This window comes from Podarcis cretensis (assembly GCF_951804945.1).
Source record: "Podarcis cretensis genome assembly, chromosome: 3".
In the NCBI taxonomy this organism is placed as follows: Eukaryota; Metazoa; Chordata; class Lepidosauria; order Squamata; family Lacertidae; genus Podarcis; species Podarcis cretensis.
Window position 1 is genome coordinate 83,653,379 of NC_137172.1, and position 13,212 is coordinate 83,666,590.

A 13,212-nucleotide genomic window follows, 5' to 3' on the forward strand; every position below is an offset into this window, starting at 1 on the left:
CTTGATTTAATTAGTGATGTAAAGGTTTGACCTTAATGAATCTTCAGTACTTCAGGTAAGTAGTTGAGACATTGGAGAATTTTGAAGGCATGCATGAGGCTGTAGGGAATGGGAGACACTGGAGTGTGCTTTGTGGAAAAGCAAGTACTATCAGAGAAATATTGGAGCTACTATTTGTCTATAGAAGCAGGGTTTGATGACCAAAATCAGGATCATTTTTCCTACCCTGCCATTTTTTCAGCACTACATGTTTCTCTCATTCTATAATAAGGTGCCTCCTAATTAAACCTTTTCCTAGAATGAAATACTATCCACTTTAATTTGAATCTCAGTCTTCACTCTAAAGCAGGGAAACCCCAAGCTTGGATCTCCAGCTGTTTTTTTGACTACATTCCCTTCATCCCTGACCACTGGTCCTGCTAGCTAGGGATGATGGGAGTTGTAGTCCAAAAACAGCTGGAGGCCAAGTTTTGGAAACCCTGCTGTAAAGTTTTAATTTTGTTATTAGTTACCAAATAACGCCTATGAGATTTTTTGGGTTGTAGCTTGATTTTTTTTCTTCCAGGGCGGAGGGTGTAATGAGGACAATGGTTCCAGAAAAATTACTGAAGAGTATGCCAATATTACAAGGACAAATAGATGCACTTCTTGAATTTGATGTATGTATTTACAGTTTTCTAAATTCTTTTATGATAAAAGGAAAACACTTCCCACTTTAGGTCACTGTAGAAACATAATATAACTTCAAACCTTATGAACTTGTACTAACTTCTTATTTCTTTTGGCAAGTTTCTCCAAGGTGCAGAAAGAATGTGGCAGAAAATTGTGAATTGAACCGTACTGAATAACATTTTTGCATTTAACTGAAGGTCCATAACAAAACTTGGTCTTCCAATCACTAGCAGCATATACACGTACATACACACAAAGTGTGCATTGTTCACAGTTGTGCAAGATCATGCTGAGGATTGTTTGTCGGTGCATTTTCCCTTTTGCATCATTGTATTTTCCAACAGTTGAGAGAGATAGAATTTGGATATTTCTGAGAAGCAGAAATGAAGTTTATCTCCAGCTCCTGTTGTTCCCTTGAAATGAGATGAACCTTGGTACTTCAAATTTGCTTCAGATTTGTCTGGATTTTCACACATAATTTGTATATTCTGTTTATATGCATGAAACAGACTTCAGTCCTGCGTGCGCCTGAACAATGTACATATTCAATAGTATTTAACTTTGTTCTAAGATATGACATAGCTCCAACATTTCAAATCACAATTAACAACCATGGGTTCTAATTTTTATGTAGGTTCATCCAAATGAGCTGACAAATGGTGTTATAAATGCTGCATTTATGCTTCTGTTCAAAGATCTCATCAAGCTTTTCGCTTGTTACAATGATGGAGTTATTAACTTATTAGGTAAGTAACTTGATGTAGCATGTTTTTAACGTTACATTGCTCCAAGAGAATAGTAGTTCTGCAGCTTAATCTTGTTAAGAGAGGAAGAAGCCATCTTATTTTCCAAGTGCATGATTCTCTCACATTCAGCTGTGTTCTTTTCTATATTCTTCCATGCCACCCCAAATTCCAAAAGCGTTGCAAGATTCCAGGGGTTCCAAGCACATACCCAGCATTGTTTCCTTTGGGAAGATCAAGGCACAGCAGAGGCTAGTGTCTTTAAGAAATATGGTTTATCAACACATATTTTCACTTGGAAACCCCAAGTGTTTCTCTCATTGCCCCTCTCATAGCTTCAGCAAACTTGGATCCAAAGCAGCAGTTAGTCATGGCTGCTGGTCTCATAGTGCAGCCTTCTGCAGCCAGCGCCGCATGGAGTTCAGGAACAGTGAGAGATTGGGCATGGAAAGTCTGCAGCAGGACAGGGAAAGCCAAGGAATTGAGCAGGGCTGCTGAGCATATGCAGAAGTGCTTTTCTGCTTGTGCAATAATCTGCAGATGAAGACTTGGTATGAATAATGTAAAAGTTTTGTGGATTAAAAATGAATATGTCATTTATTCCAGAGAAATTCTTTGAAATGAAGAAGGGACAGTGCAAAGATGCTCTTGAGATTTACAAGCGGTTTCTGACTAGAATGACAAGAGTATCAGAATTCCTCAAAGTTGCAGAGGTAAGTGAATCTTCCACTGTGGCATGTTGGTAGTTATGGTTGCTATCTAGGCATGTGATTTCCCCCACAATTATCTACTTGATAGCAAACTGAGTTGTCGTTCAGATACTCTCTTTGTATGTGTTTAGATCAAACGCCACGTCCATAAACAAACTACATTGTGTAAAATTTCTTTGACATTTACTGAATTTTGTGGAAAGTGTTAGCTGTTCAGGATGTCACCAAAATGCAAATAAAATAACATTAGTCTCTGCTTTGGCCTTCTACAGTATATTCGTGTAATACCAGTTAAGATGATAGTAGTAGACCAGCAGCCTGCTGGTGGGAATAGCTGCTGCATCATTATCTTTCTGACAGAACAGCAATTTTTATATCCCAAGTTAGGGAAAACCCATCTTTAAATAGATATGAGTTCTTCAATTTCAGGCATTCATTTTTATGCATGGAGCGGGTCAGAAGGACACAGCCTGGGACCAGCTCTGTGCACAAACGTTTTGCTGCATGCATCTGTCTTTGAGAGAAGTTCTCCATCCAGAGTTGCAGTTCTGTAGGGCAATGAATGTATTGCATATTTCTACAAATATGCATTAATTTTAAAGCACCTGGATGTGGATATTACAAATGGAGCTTCAAAGTGAGTTAAAATCACAGTTCAGATGCAGTAGTCAAATTGAGCTATTTAGTATTTCTGGACTTGTTAAGCATAAACAAAAGAACATTTCTGAATTATTATTTTTTCATTATCCACAGCAAATTGGAATTGATAAAGGAGACATTCCTGATCTTACACAAGTAAGTTCCTAAATTATATTTAGCTTGGTGGTTGGTTTAACAATAGCAAAAATGACTTCTGTTCATTTAGCATGCAACCTAATGGCGTTACTCATATTTTAAACATCAGCATATGCCTCCTGAAAACAGCAACTATTTTGACAGATGTCAATCCGCTTTTTGTTCCCAGAAGAGGACTTCATTTTTAAGGCCACATTTAATTAAGAGATAAGCAATGAAAAGACTGCATATTTCTTCTCCCTTCCAGAGGTGCAGATTGATCCCAGAAGCTGAGAGTGTGAGTAATGCATCTGGGAGAGGAAATTCTTAAGTACTGAATCCATGCTTTGACCTAGTCCATGACATCACTTTCACTGGGTTACCTTTTGTCTCTAGACAAGAGACAAGTTTAGGGCTGCCATAATACGACTAAAGATAAGGTGATAAATTACCAGAAGCCAGAGAGCTAGTGTACTGGTCATGAATTCGAGTTAAATCTCTGTTCCCTGGATGACCACAGGAAAGCCTATCTCTCAGCTCCCATCTGTAATGTGGAGTAACATTGGCTTGCCTTACAGAATTGCTGTCAACATTTATGTAAGAATACATGTGGACCACATTTTAAAGGCCTAGGAAGTATGCTGCTAAGTCGTTACACAGAAATGTAATCAAGGGATCGAACACTTAAAAACATTATTGTGGCATCCCTATCCTTGAGATTAATCATTAAGACTCTTGCATATAAATGAGATTGCTTTACCTTCAACTGCACAGCAGCATGACCTCTGTTAGTTGACCTCCCAGATAATTAAACAGTCGGTCTGTTAGAATAGGGTGCTGTGATTACAAAGACCCAGCATGGATTTCTCAAAAGTAAGTCATGCCAGATGAATCTCATTTCTTTTTTTGATCGTTACAAGCTTGGTGTATCAGGGGAATGCCATGGACGTAGTATGTCTTAATTTCAGTAAGGCTTTTGACAAAGTCCTCCATGACATTCTTGTGGAGAAGCTGGTAAAATGTGGGCTAGATTCATAGCTGGTTGACTCATCGAACCCAAAGAGTGCTCACGAATGGTTCCTCATTATCCTGGAAAAAAGTGACAAGAGGGGTGCTTCAGGGTTCTGTCCTGGATCTGTTGTTGTTCAATGTCTTTATAAACAACTTGGATGACACCAAACTGGGAGGGGTAGCTAATGCCACAGAAGGCAGAACTGGGATTCAATATGACCATAACAGATTGGAAAGCTGGTCCAAACTAGCAAAATGAATTTCAAAAGGGACAAATGTAAGGCTCTACATTTAGGCAGGAAGAACCAGCTTGCCAGTAGCACATGTGAGAAAAGGATCTAGGGGTCTTGTAGGCCACAGGTTTAACATGAGTCAACAGTGTGATGTAGCAGCGAAAAAAGCTAATGCTATTCTAGGCTGCTATCCTTAATAGAAGGATAATGTCCTGATCAATGGAACCACGGTATTCTAGTATTTGTCAGACCACACCTGGAGTACTGTGTCCAGTTCTGGGCACCACGATTTAGGAAGGATATGGACAAGCTGGAATGTGTGTTGAGGAGGGCAACCAAGATGATCAAGGGTCTGGAAAGCAAGCCTTAGGAGGAGCAGTTGAGGGAGTTGGATATGTTTAGCCTGGATAAGAGGAGACTGAGAGGAGATATGATAGTCATCTTCAAATAAAGTGTAGTGTGACAGGATGTGGAGAATGGAGCTAGCTTGTTTTCTCCTTCTCCGGAGGCTAGGATCCAAACCAATGGCTTCAAGTTACAAGAAATGAGATTCCAACTACATAAGGAAGAACTTTCTGACAGTAAGAGCTGTTTGACAGTGGAATGGACTCCTTTGGAAGGTGGTGGACTCTCTTTCGTTGTTCAATAAGCATTCCTGTGCTTCTGTAGGCTTTTGCAGCCTTTTGGAAGATTGCCTTAAGAAAACTCATGACAGTTCAGTTAGGGGTGCCGGAATGCTGTTGGTTTTCCATTCTTGTTTACTTTTTGAGGATTTACTGATAAGAGAGCTTTGGAGCATAATCAATTCAAATATTTTACTGCACACACCAGTGTGTGTCCTCTGAAGAAAAGCAATATGCTGGCTAATCCCCAGCTTCATTGAAACAGGTGTATGATATGGCAGAGTAAGAGATAAAAAGAGTAAAAAATATATATTCTTTTTCTTTTGCTGAAGCTTGTGTTTTTTCACAGAAAAGCTATTTTAATATCTGGGGGTGTGGGAAACTTTAAATATAGCTCAGCAGAAGGAGTACCGTACTTTGAGACTGTCTTCCTTCATACCAAAGGTCTCTTGCTTAGCATTGTTTAATTTATAGATTGATGATGATGATGTTGTTTACTATACTGCACCTGCAGATGAGGACTAACCCCTGAACCAACTTACCTGATTTAATTTTTCCTCTATGGTGTTTTCTCCCTACACATGCCCAGGTGATGTGTGCTTTCATAAAACAGAAAATATGCAAATGGCCTAGTCATATGTGAAAGTCCAGTGAGAATTATTGTGGGGGTTAATATAAGTTGGTGCCTCTATGCTAGTCAAGATAGGGACAGCACAACTTTCAGTTCTAGTCAGTAGCTAACTGAGCCTGTATAAAGGGAAATTATATTCAGCTGCTCTTTGTGAGTCGTTATTGATAGTTACATTATCGGTAAGTTACATGGTTCTCACAAGTATTCAAAGGGTTAATCTTCAATGGTTTTGCTCAGATTCCTGGTGTACATTTGGGGTGAAAAGTTAGCAAGGCGGTGATGTTTTGTCTGCCATTCTAGGCATCATTTTTATGAAGTATAGCCACCCAGCTTGCATTTTCTTCTCTTGACATTATCTTTCCTTGAGTAGTGCTGAGCTATGGCAGAGGAGTGCAAGTGGAGAAGCCAATGAGAGTCAAATTGAAACAGAGCCAAATTAAAGAGAGTGGATGGGATTTTCAATGTGAAAAACAGTGGATAAGAATCTATTATTATTTTTTAGTCATCACCATCAGTGATTGAGCTGCACAAGCTACCAGTTTGTCTCTGGGCTCAAATTCAAAAGCTGGTCTTAACCTTTAAAGCTGAAATGGGCTGGCTCCAGAAACCTTACAGGCCACATTCTTTGGTGCTCTGAACCTACTCTGGCATTCTGTTCAGAAGCTGAGGTCCTGTTCATTATTCCCCTCACCCAGTGTGTGAAGTTCAGTATGTTGGAATGCAAGAGAACATTTGCCCAGTCTCTGAAATGTCTTCCATAGAGAGGCTTGTGTTGACACCTTGCTTAGTCTTTTGACAGTCAACTGATTTTATTGATCCAGTTCTTGAAACTTTATTTTCACCACTTAAAATGACCTTGTTTCTTTATTTATATTAATATTTTTAAATTGAAAAACCATATAAAAGTTTTAAGGGGCCCCTTTAAAAGGGTGACACTACATTTGAACATAATACAAAGGCTATAATGGCAGTCTCTTAAAATCACTTCTGTCTGAAAACATTTGCTGTTTTTCAGATAATTATAAGCCAAGGCTTGCTTTAGCCATAGTTTATTCAGTCAACCATGAGTTGTCATATCACAGATAAGCAAACAAGCAACAGTTTGTTCCTCCAGAACTTGTTTTGTTTTCTAGCTGGTCTTGCCTTGTACTTCTGTAGCTTGGTGAGTTTGTGTGCAATGATGTGACCAAACAAACCATGTTTAAACAAGGTTGTTGGCCATGGTTACTTTTCCTTGGTTTCAATAAACAATAAACTTCCATAATTGGGAACTCCAAAGGCAATTAACATTATGCCTATTCATAAAATCTGGTTTCACCCTTCTTTCTTAGCTGCTTGCCCATACTGCATTGTCAGGGAGATTATAAAGTTTTGGAATATGTTCCTAGGTAGTATAAAGGCCTAGTGTAATTGCAAATTGACATACATTAATTGTTTATAGCAACCAGTCAATTTGCATGCTTGTTTGGAAAATAGATGAATGAGGAGACTCGATTTAAATCATGCCGCCTTCTGGGTGACTGCATATTAATTTGTTGTATTTAGTGAGATGTGGAACACATTTCGTGGCTGTGTACTCAACATCCTAAAGATGTTCCTTGCTCCATTAACTACATTCGCAGTTTATGGTGGTGGCTAGAAATACTAATTAACTCTATCGCTAAGAGGAGGATTTGTTCTTGCTATCAAGTACTTTATTTGAGATAAGTACTTGGTATCATTAGTACTATGCAGGACATGGAGTGTTATTACTACAATGCATTCTAAATGGAGTTTATATTCTAAAAACCATTTTAGAGAAGGCTGTCATCAGTGCACTAAGAGATGAGATCTGCACCTTTAGTGTAAGCCCCATTAATTTCACATATTATAATAAGAATCTTATGGATATGTCCTTTGCTAACAGCAGAAGAGAGTTACATGTTTTTTTTCTAGAATTAGCCTGGGCTGTTAGTGTTCCTAAGCCAGCTGTATCATCCTCACTCTTGCCTTTTGTTCCTTAAAAAAAAAATTATCTACAACCCAGGAAAGCCAGAACCAATAGCACTGCTTCACACACCGTATTTATGTGAATCTAATGCACACTTCAGTTTTCAAAACCTTGAAACCAAAAAAGTATTTGCTGTGCCAGCAGTGTTTTTCAGGCTTGCAATCGAATCTAATGCACCATCAAATACTGTATTTTTCTGTCTATAAGATGCCCCATGCATAAGACGCCCCCTATTTTTAGGGACTTGAATTTAAGAAAATGGGGGGAGATTTTTGACATTATTTTTTAGGAAAAAAACCTAGCCTTTTCCTTATACTTGGAAAAATATGGTATAATGTGCACCCTAATTTTCACAACGTAATTTGGCCAAAAAAAGTGCGTATTACATTCAAGTAAATGTGGTATTACAGATTAGAAGCAAGTAAGATGCTAAATTTGTTGACATATATATCTAATGCTTTCTCTTTTAGCAACATTTGAAGTTGACTTTTGAGGTTTGGGCAACTGCTTATAAACTAAAGCACTGCCCGGTGAAACAGTTCATCTGTTATATTGTAGAAGCCTCTGTTTAGGGTTAAGACTGTTAATCTCAAAGGATTTAGGGCTCTATGCATTGCTAATATAGTCCAAACAGCAAGTTTTTGCACATTGTTCCGGGTAACCTGCTTAATTTCTGTGTAAATCTATTTTATGTATGTAAAAAAAAAAAACCTTAGGTGTTGCTGACCAGAGTTCTATGTGATCTGAAAAACAGTGGTGATAATGAAAAGTCCCCATTTAAAGACTATACAATTGATGAACCGGTAATCTTGATAAAATATGGCTTGCATTCACTCCTGTACCTCTGAAGTTTTCTTCTTCCATCAGTGACTTTGTGGAAATCTGCTTATCTAGGCACTATTTTTATCCTGGAGGAGCTAAGGACACTGTTAGTCATTCTTACTGTACTTACCTTTCCTTTCTCATTGTAACAACAGCAAGCGCATGTTGGGAACTCTCTCTTAAAAAATAATATTGAAGGGATCAAAGGGGGGAAATCAATCAATCGATCAAATTGCATTATTCTGTAACTGCAGAACTAATACTTGTGTCAAACTTTTATCTCATTTTTTAAACTTCACTTTAGAATGTAAAATACTATATTCCCAGCCTTTTTTTAAAAAAAAAAAAAAACAAGAAGAAGAAGAAGCAGCAGCCTGGTTTCTGATCTGGAAAAAATAATTATGTACTACTTCTGGGAAATATTTGGACCTGCAGCATAAACACAGTGTTTATAGCAGAGACAAAATGCCTGCCATCTCTTGATAATACAGCCTAATGTGTGTTATTGCACTGTGAATCCCTCTCTCATATCACTGGTCAATGTTGGGAGAGCTGTGGCATGATGGCAACATTTCATGCATTATATTAATGTTACAGAAACAAGAGATTAAAGACAGGGAGCAGCTGCACTTTCTGTCCATTTTTGTAATATGTAGTTCTGACCTATGTTACAGTTCTACTTGTGTGGAGGACTGGGGAAAATTTGGTTAAGCTAATTAGGTTGAATGCAGAAACTCTAGTTATGCATGCAAGTATCTATTTTAGATTTATTGGCAACTTTGACCTGTGAATGCCTGTGCTGTTGTTAATTTCTAATGCACGATGACTCATACTTTCGTTTTCTGACTAATAATAAAAACAATATTCAATGTACTCTAACCAAAGAATAATAGTTTCAATAGCAGCATGGAAGTGGTGTTCCTTTCTCAAAGCTGTGTTTTGGAATTAAGATGATGGCATGTAAATGCATGCAACTGGTTATGACTAGTTCCGAGAAGAGATGGAGTTCATGTTGGACTTCCCAAGCTGCTGCTCTTTAGTTTTAAATGAGTAACTTGTTTTCCTTATCTATCTTAGGCTCCCAGTAGCCTTATGGAGACTCTTGAACAACATCTAAACAGTTTGGAAGGAAAGAAACCTGGAAACAGGTATGCAGAAATGTGACAGAGCTGTATGTAAAGTTGTTACACTGCAACTCTAATCCTATCAGCTTGGTTATCTGTACCTAAATACCCTTGTTATATTCAGACTGCACCAAAACCAGCACCTAGTTCTTCCTCATAAGAGAGCACCCCAGCCTAGCAAACAGAGCATAAGACCTGCCCATGCTTGCTTTATTTAGATTTGGGGTTATAGGATGTTAGGATAGCTCCAACATAAAACTGTGGCAGCAGAGCAGGGCAGTTGCTGAGGAGCTGCCCTGGCTTGTTTTGTCTCTTTCACTGTAACTCACCTGGGCTATCCACACCTCTCACTCGTCTTCCCAGATGGCCTGTGGTTTTGTTCTCACTCTGCAATTCATGTGACTACCTTACCTTTTAATTTATATAGGAAGATATATAGATACACACAAATACCCTTTTGTCTAAAGAATTATTATTATGTATTAAATTTGTATACCACCCTTCATCCATAGATCCCAGGGCGGTTCCCAGCATAAATTGTAAGCTACACAATGGAAATTGTTCTCCGTTTTTTGGCACCTTCCTTTTAGCAGCCACCCAAAAATTATGCTATCCATGTCCTAAATTGAAAACACGGGTCTCCAGTATGTACTCCTGATGTGTCGTATTGCACAGTGTTTCTTGTGAAGCAGGACGTTCTGAATTTCATCATGCAAGCATAATGCAATCCAGTTAAAGATTATAGTTACTTGATTTAGATTACAACCCTACGCAGAAGTCCAGTTGAATTCAGTAGGGCTTCTGAATGTACATGCTTAGGGTCAGGATGCATGTTTGCCATAGGCATTACATGTGTTGGACGAGGATCATGGATACCAAGCTTCAAGTCCCTGCTCAACTGTGAAGCTTGCTGTGCCTCACAAGACTTGTTAGGATAAAATGGGGAAGGGGGAGGGCGAGACCCATGTCTGCCACCTTGAGCTTCTTAGAGGAAAGATGGGATATAAATGTAATAAATAAATAACAATTACTAAGCATATTAATATTTCTTAGCTGTATGTATACCATGCATGTTCAGTAACCGTTTCCTAGTGTCTTGACCAAACACATATCTAGGCTATTTGTTTATCAAGCTGTTAATTAAGCTGTAATTAACAAATGTTTCTTTACATGTGCCTCCCTTTTTTTTTTGTTTATGTACATGGCTGTTTTGCAACTTAGTGAGGGGTAAGTAAATATACACACTAATGTTATGCATGTATATATTAGCATGTGTCTCTTCTAGCATCTCTTAGTGAAGCAATAGGCCTTGCTTAACTTTAATTCTGTGATACAGACCTAGAACTGTGTTCAAAAATGAAATGCCTATGAATTACACTTTGAAACGGAAAGAAACACTTTGATTTTCATAATTAAAAATAAAAGGATAGTAAATTATGTATTTCAATTCAAAGTCTTGTAGACTGGTGTGGGTTCAGTTTTAGTTGAGAAGGGCAGACTGAATTAGGAACACACATATTATAAAATGAGAAGGGCAGACTGAATTAGGAATACACATTATTTTATAAAATGTTGATTCTTATGTGTTCTTACTGGAAATGAAAAAGTATGAAATACTGTATTTCTTTTTTAACAGAGTGGGTAACTTTTGTTAAATTTTAAGTTACCTTTTGATTCAAAATATCAATGTCAATTACATTGAATTTAGCTAATACAAATTTGATTTAACTAAACATATACCATTCAGCTGGGACGCGGATAGCACTGTGGTCTAAACCACAGAGCCTAGGACTTGCCGATCAGAAGGTCGTTGGTTCGAATCCCCGTGACAGGGTGAGCTCCCGTTGCTCATTCCCAGCTCCTGCCCACCTAGCAGTTCGAAAGCACGTCAAAGTGCAAGTAGATAAATAGGTACCTCCCCGACGGGAAGGTAAACGGTGTTTACGTGTGCTGCTCTGGTTTGCCAGAAGCAGCTTAGTCATGCTGGCCACATGACCCAGAAGCTATCTTTGGACAAACGCTGGCTTCCTCGGCCTATAGAGCGAGATGAGCGCGCAACCCCAGAGTTGTCTGCAACTGGACCTAACGGTCAGGGGGTACCTTTACCTTTTATACCATTCAGCTAAAGTCTTCACTGGGCTGATGGTTCTGGTTTTTAATGAGTTTCTGATAAATGCTGCTTAGATTAATTTGGAGAATTTGCTCAGGTGAACAATCGATAGAAATTTTGCAGGAAATCCCATGAAGGTGTCTGACATATCCCACGTTAATGATCAAAACAACTCCTATTACATTTTTGTGTCTGCTTTAGCAATGTAGCTGCATAGAGTAATATGCAAACAAGCAATCTCAGTTATACTAAAAAGGTTTTTTAAAATATATACAGTGCTACCTCGGGTTAAGTACTTAATTCGTTCCGGAGGTCCGTTCTTAACCTGAAGCATCACTTTAGCTAATGGGGCCTCCTGCTGCCGCCACGCTGCCGGAGCACAATTTCTGTTCCTATCCTGAAGCAAAGTTCTTAACCTGAAGCACTATTTCTGGGTTATCGGAGTCTGTAACCTGAAGCGTATGTAACCCGAGGTACCACTGTATTTCCTAAGTAGTATTGAAACATAAGAAGCTGCCGCCTTATTTACAGAGGCAGATCAATAGCCCATGTTGCCCATAATTGTTTCCTTTGACACCTAGTGGCCCCATAAAGCGTCAGGTAGAGGTTTTGTCGCTGCTATCTGAGGCTCCATACATGCTGTATGTTTAAAGCACATGCAAAACACATTTCCACCCCCTCAAAGGACTCTGGGCACTGTAGTTTGTTATGGATTGCTGGGAATTTAACACTGTGAGGGTTAAACTACAGTTCCTAAGATTCTTTGGGAGAAAGCTGTGTGCTTTAAAAGTATGCAGATGTGATTCTTTAACTGAAGGAAAATGGGACTTTCTATATGCAGAGGAAATGTGCTTAACCACTGAGTCATGGCATCTCTTTGTACATTTCATTGACTGCATTTGATATTCAGGGAGAGTATTAACCAATCTTCATCTAAAGTTTTACAGACCTGAATTTTCATTTAATTCCTAAGCTTTTAGAGTAGAAGGTATTATTGTTCTTTGCTATAGACTGTGGCATTATACTCCAGCCTTCAAGTCTGCTTAAGATATTCCTAGTGTATTGCATTCAAAAAATTTCTTACATTAATTCTTCTAGCTCTGGCGCTCCTTCACCCTTGGGCAAGGTAAACATTTTAATGTTATAATAGCTAGATAGAGTTACTCTCTTAACACAAGTGTTTAAGAAATGTAAATGTAAAAGATTTGTTAGAAGCCCAACTGTATCTTGATTGATGTGCTAATTCTGTGTGCAGGAGGATTTTACATGAATGAGTAATCAAACCCAGACGTCTATAGCTGCATCTTCTCTCTTTCCCACAAACCTAAGTAGTGACTCTATTTACACATTTATTTGGATCATGTGGTAAAGGAAAATCAGGTGCTTTTATAGGTATTTGCAAAATTGGTGTTTTGTATTTATTTACTATAATTTATATTCTACCTTTCTGTCTCAAATATATATACTTGAGGTGGCTTCTAGAGAACTAAAACAATAAAATCAAACACAACAATATAGCAGTGTATAAATATTTTTATAAATAAATGTTGTTGGGCTCCAACTCTTATCAGCCCCAGCCAGCATGGGCAAATGTCCAGGGATGATAAGAACTGAGTGGGCCCAGGGACATCTGAAGGAAATCGGGTTGGCTACCCCTTTTGTAAGGCATGCTAATAATTCTTGCTACCAATCTACCCAGTTAATGACCCTGTAACTTTTTATGTTCCTCATCCCTTATTTAAAACTGGAATTAGAATGGCTATTATAGC

The 13,212-nt window shown here is 38.4% G+C and overlaps 1 protein-coding gene across 1 annotated transcript in view; it reads left to right on the top strand.

The window, feature by feature from the left end:
* SNAP91 (synaptosome associated protein 91) overlaps nt 1-13,212 on the top strand; it is a 64,797-nt gene that overhangs the window by 22,912 nt on the left and 28,673 nt on the right. The window contains exons 6-12 of the mRNA XM_079970607.1: nt 566-659; nt 1,307-1,418; nt 2,022-2,128; nt 2,879-2,920; nt 8,104-8,199; nt 9,287-9,369; nt 12,542-12,569. Coding sequence (XP_079826733.1) covers nt 566-659; nt 1,307-1,418; nt 2,022-2,128; nt 2,879-2,920; nt 8,104-8,199; nt 9,287-9,369; nt 12,542-12,569 — 562 coding nt within the window. The remainder of the gene's footprint in view (nt 1-565; nt 660-1,306; nt 1,419-2,021; nt 2,129-2,878; nt 2,921-8,103; nt 8,200-9,286; nt 9,370-12,541; nt 12,570-13,212) is intronic.